At 35.9% G+C, this 6000-nt stretch overlaps 1 protein-coding gene across 1 annotated transcript in view; it reads left to right on the forward strand.

Moving 5' to 3' along the window:
- Nucleotides 1–4490, forward strand: part of CNBD1 (cyclic nucleotide binding domain containing 1) — an 89846-nt gene extending 85356 nt beyond the window's left edge. The window contains exon 4 of the mRNA XM_086335859.1: nt 4202–4490. Within this exon, the coding sequence (XP_086191985.1) occupies nt 4202–4318 (117 nt within the window). The 3' untranslated portion in view covers nt 4319–4490. The remainder of the gene's footprint in view (nt 1–4201) is intronic.
- The last annotated feature ends 1510 nt before the right edge of the window (nt 4491–6000 follow it).

A 6000-nucleotide genomic window follows, 5' to 3' on the forward strand; every position in this document is an offset into this window, starting at 1 on the left:
TTTACCTCTAATTATTTTTACAAAAATATTAATATATATAAAAGATAAATAAGCAATCATAAAAAATTTGATGCTAATTTTAAGAAAATATTTCTATTGATATAAGCTTCTGACAAGAAAGAATTCCTGAATATATTTCTCTGATATTCTACTACATTTTTTGTCAGCAATTTTATTCGTTTTTACTTTTCAGTCATTAATATCAGATCATAAGTTTTGCGGGGGTTTTGAACTATTTACCTTAAGGAGGACAATGCTCTATCTAAAAATTTAGTGATAACAAAAGAGAAGATTGACTCAGATTCAAATCTGGGCTTTACCATTTTTGAGCTGCATGACTCACAGGTTACTTAATATTTCCAAGTCCTAATTTGAAATTTTTTAACTTATGTAACATTTGTCCCCTAGTTTCCATAAGTTCAGATCTCAGTGAAACAACGGATGTATTTGTGATATCAAGTATCTCTTATTTTTGTTGTAATTCTATATATTCAGATCAGATCAGATCAGATCAGATCAGTCGTGTCCGCCTCTTTGCGACCCTATGAATCGCAGCACGCCAGCCCTCCCTGTCCATCACCAACTCCCGGAGTTCACCCAGACCCACGTCCATCGAGTCAGTGATGCCATCCAGCCATCTCATCCTCTGTCGTCCCCTTCTCCTCTTGTCCCCAATCCCTCCCAGCATCAGTCTTTTCCAGTGAGTCAACTCTTCACATGAGGTGGCCAAAGTACTGGAGCTTCAGCCTTAGCATCATTCCTTCCAAAGAAATCCCGGGGCTGATCTCCTTCAGAATGGACTGGTTGGATCTCCTTGCAGTCCAAGGGATTCTCAAGAGTCTTCTCCAACACCACAGTTCAAAAGAATCAATTCTTCAGCACTCAGGCTTCTTCACAGTCCAACTCTCACATCCATACATGACCACAGGAAAAACCATAGCCTTGACTAGATGGACCTTTGTTGGCAAAGTAATGTCTCTGCTTTTGAATATGCTATCTAGGTTGGTCATAACTTTCCTTCCGAGGAGTAAGCATCTTTTAATTTCATGGCTGCAGTCACCATCTGTAGTGATTTTGGAGCCCAGAAAAATAAAGTCTGACACTGTTTCTACTGTTTCCCCATCTATTTCCAATGAAGTGGTGGGACCGGATGCCATGGTCTTCGTTTTCTGAATGTTGAGCCTTAAGCCAACTTTTTCGCTCTCCACTTTCACTTTCATCAAGAGGCTTTTGAGTTCCTCTTCACTTTCTGCCATAAGGGTGGTGTCATCTGCATATCTGAGGTTATTGATATTTCTCCCGGCAATCTTGATTCCAGTTTGTGTTTCTTCCAGTCCAACGTTTCTCATGATGTACTCTACTTAGAAGTTAAATAAACAGGGTGACAATATACAGCCTTCATGTACTCCTTTTCCTATTTGGAACCAGTCTGTTGTTCCATGTCCAGTTCTAACTGTTGCTTCCTGACCTGCATACACATTTCTCAAGAGGCAGGTCAGGTGGTCTGGTATTCCCATCTCTTTCAGGATTTCCCACAGTTTATTGTGATCCACATAGTCAAAGGCTTTGGCATAGTCAATAAAGCAGAAATAGATGCTTTTCTGGAATTCTCTTGCTTTTTCCATGATCCAGTGGATGTTGTTAATTTGATCTCTGGTTCCTCTGCCTTTTCTAAAACCAGCTTGAACATCTGGAAGTTCACGGTTCACGTATTGCTGAAGCCTGGCTTGGAGAATTTTAAGCATTACTTTACTAGCCGTGTGAGATGAGTGCAATTGTGTGGTAGTTTGAGCATTCTTTGGCATTGCCTTTCTTTGGGATTGGAATGAAAACTGACTTTTTCCAGTCCTGTGGCCACTGCTGAGTTTTCCAAATTTGCTGGCATAGTGAGTGCAGCACTTTCACAGCATCATATTTTAGGATTTGAAAAAACTCAACTGAAATTCCATCACCTCCACTAGCTTTGTTCGTAGTGATACTTTCTAAGGCCCACTTGACCTCATATTCCAGGATGTCTGGCTCTAGGTCAATGATCACACCATCATGATTACCTGGGTCGTGAAGATCTTTTTTGTCAGTTCTTCTGTGTATTCTTGCCATCTCTTCTTAATATCGTCTGCTTCTGTTAGGTCCATACCAGTTCTGTCCTTTATAGAGCCCATCTTTGCATGAAATGTTCCTTTAGTATCTCTGATTTTCTTGAAGAGACCTCTAGTCTTTCCCATTCTGTTGTTTTCCTCTATTTCTTTGCATTGATCACTGAGGAAGGCTTTCTTATCTCTTCTTGCTATTCTTTGAAACTCTGCATTCAGATGCTTATATCTTTCCTTTTCTCCTTTGCTTTTCGCTTCTCTTCTTTTCACAGCTATTTGTAAGGCCTCCCCAGACAGCCATTTTGCTTTTTTGCATTTCTTTTCCATGGGGATGGTCTTGATCCCTGTCTCCTGTACAATGTCACGAACTTCATTCCATTGTTCATCAGGCACTCTGTCTATCAGATGTAGTCCCTTAAATCTATTTCTCACTTCCACTGTATAATCATAAAGGATTTGATTTAGGTCATACCTGAATGGTCTAGTAGTTTTCCCTACTTTCTTCAATTATTACTTCTTATTACTATCAATGTTAACAGAAAAATAGTAGAAATGCATCCTGAACTATCTGGATTACCACTTTGAAGTATCTGTTTACTGCCCAGATTCATTTTCTCTGTGTTTAATTAGTATTATTTTAATTATCAGTACTTTTGTAAATTTACCTTTTTGATAATTTTTTCTTTGTAATAATTGAATGGTAACTAATAAAATGATATTACATGAAAAAAAGTTTTTCAGCCCTGCAAATGAAAATGAAGTATGAAAATTAAATTAATAGGCTGCACAAAATAGTCAAAGCATACTGAACTAAAAACAAAAAGTTATGCTGTAAGAACAATAACATATTTATTTCCTGAAGCTTGATATAACTTAAGGTTAATTATAGTATCTTTCAAAATAAATTAATGTTAACATGAATATCATTGCTTTCAGAGTTGTTTTACAGACATTTTCTATGTTTTAATAGGTGCAAAGTATTTATATTCTAAGAATTAAACATCATTTTATTATTATATATTTAGGCAACATGTAATTACTCACATTACTCTAAGAGTCAACTAGGATTTTTATTAAAAACTGCCTTAATGTCTTCTACTGAAAAGTAATCAAATGCTCCCATCTTTCATGTTTATTGTGGGCATTAAATGAGACTAGGCATTCAGCACAAACTTATTCCTTTTCACTTTCTTATAAATATCACCTATTTTCCATGGCTTTTATTTTATTCTCTGTTTTCAAACTAAAGTCAGTATAAACAAAATTAAATCTAGAATTATATGTATTTTTAAATATTAATGTGGTATTCCAGATTAGGCTAAATTTTGCCATGGTACAAATGATTCCCAGGCCTTGGTTACTCTCAACAACAAAGGTTCACTTCTCACACACTTGTCTAGTATAGATTGACATTCGTCTACATTTGGCTGACACTCAGAGTGTTGCTCTCACGTGACTAAAGAGAGATAGTGTCAGAAATTGCCAATGGCTCATGAAGCTTCTTTTTGGAAATGCACACCCCATGTCTCAGTCTATTAGCCAAAGCAAGTTACGCAGCAATAGCTGGCATCAATGGAACAGAGAAGTCTAAGCCTCTTCTAAGGAGGGGCACCACAGACAGTTACCCTCTTAATTTGGAGGATCCAAAGAGAGACATTAAACAATGTATTATAATACAAGCTCTTCCAGTTATTATAATAGCTTATAATATTGACAAGTAATAAAAATTGGGCAGATAACTCCTTGTTCAATCTCCTTTAACATCAGTATCAAGATGATAAGCTAAATAACATGTATAAAATTTTTCAGCAAAAAAAAATGCTTTATAACTTCAAATATAATTTCTCCTCATATTCTTGTTTTAAAACTTAAAAAAAGCTCTATTCAGAAATAACTTCTAGATATAAATATTGAAAGGGTTTTATTTAATAGAAAATTGTGTATAAATTGTATTTTTAATAGATTTTGGTTAGGTGAAAATTCTACCAACAAATATGTTAAGAGAGATTCATATTGTTTATTTCTATTTATTTTTATATGAAACTTATGCTTTATAACCTTAGGATTGATAGGGTTAATTATTTTTAATAATCTTTTTTTTTTCCTAGGATACAACAGTGAAAAACTCCTTGTATCATAATGGAATTATTCCAGGCTTTGGAAAATGGGACCATTCCTATAGCAGCATTCGTAGGCATCTCAAGGATACTTTAGTCAGTTATTAAACAAACCAACTCATAAGAAACTGGGGATTTCAGCAAGAATTATTCATTCATTTTTTCTTCATTTGAAATCACTGTAAAGGTCTTCATTTGAAATCTCTATAAGGGTCTCTATTTATTCCTATTGCCTAGCTTCCTACTAGCTTACTCACATAAATTTCTGCTGATATACTTATATTGGACAACTGAATTTTCTTTCATGATGTTAGGGTCTTGTAGCATAAAAAGACACACAAAAAAATTTTGTACCTAGATTTTAGAGAACCAAAAATTTAAAAATAAAATTTCTTATAATTTAACTCCCAATTCCTATAATTAAATTAAATATCATGATTTGACTCATTATATTAAGTATAAAATTGAAACAAAAGTAGGAATTTTTGGTTTGCTTTTTAAAACCTATTAATAATGCTGTTTTATTTAGCATCTTAAATTTGTTTGCAAAGCATAGCTTATTTTTGGCAGATTCTATAGTCTGTGTAAGAAAGATAAGAAAACCTTCCTCAGTGATCAATGCAAAGAAATAAAGGAAAACAATAGAATGGGAAAGATTAGAGGCCTCTTCAAGAAAATTAGAGATACCAAGGGAACATCTCATGCAAAGATGGGCTCAATAAAGGACAGAAATGGTATGGACATAACAGAAGCAGAAGATATTAAGAAGAGGTGGCAAGAATACACAGAACTGTACAAAAAAAATCTTAATAACTCAGATAACCATGATGGTGTGATCACTCACATAGAGCCAGACATCCTGCAGTGGGGTGTCAAGTGGGTCTTAGGAAGCATCACTACAAAAAAAGCTAGTGGAGGTAAGCTATTTCAAATCCTAAAAGATGAAGCTATGAAAGCGCTGCACTCAATATGCCAGCAAATTTGGAAAACTCAGCAGTGGCCACAGAACCGGAAAAGGTCAGTTTTCATTCCAATCCCAAAGAAAGGCAATGCCAAAGAACGTTCAAACTATTGCACAATTGCACCCATCTCACACACTAGCAAAGTAAGGCTCAAAATTCTCCAAGCCAGGCTTCAACAGTATGTGAACCATGAACTTCCAGATGTCCAAGCTGAATTTAGAAAAGGCAGAGGACTCAGAGATCAAATTGCCAACATCCATTGGATCATCGAAAAAGCCAGAGAATACCAGCAAAACATCTGCTTTATTGATTATGCCAAAGCCTTTGACTATGTAGTTCACAACAAACTGTGGAAAATTCTTCAAGAGATGGGAATACCAGACCACCTTAACTGCTTCCTGAGAAATCTGTATGCAGGTCAAGAAGCAATAGTTAGAACTGGACGTGGAACAACAGACCGTTTCCAAATTGGGAAAGGAGTACATCGAGGCTGTATACTGTCACCCTGCTTATTTGACTTATATGCAGAGTACATCATGGGAAATTCTGGGCTGGATGAAGCACAAGCTGGGGTCAAGATTGCTGGGAGAAATATCAATAACCTCAGATATGCAGATGATGCCAACTTTATGGCAAAAAGCGGAGAAGAACTAAAGAGCCTCTTGATGAAAGTGAAAGAGGAGAGTGAAAAAGTTGGCTCAAAACTCAACATTCAAAAAACATGGCATCCACTCCCATCACTTCATGGCAAATAGATGGGGAAACAATGGAAACAGTGAGAAACTTTATTTTCTTGGGCTCCAAAATCACTGCAGATGGTGACTGCAG

Source organism: Bos grunniens, chromosome 14 (genome assembly GCF_055505025.1).
Source record: "Bos grunniens cultivar Pamir isolate PY7600 chromosome 14, Bosgru_T2T1.0, whole genome shotgun sequence".
Lineage (NCBI taxonomy): Eukaryota > Metazoa > Chordata > Mammalia > Artiodactyla > Bovidae > Bos > Bos grunniens.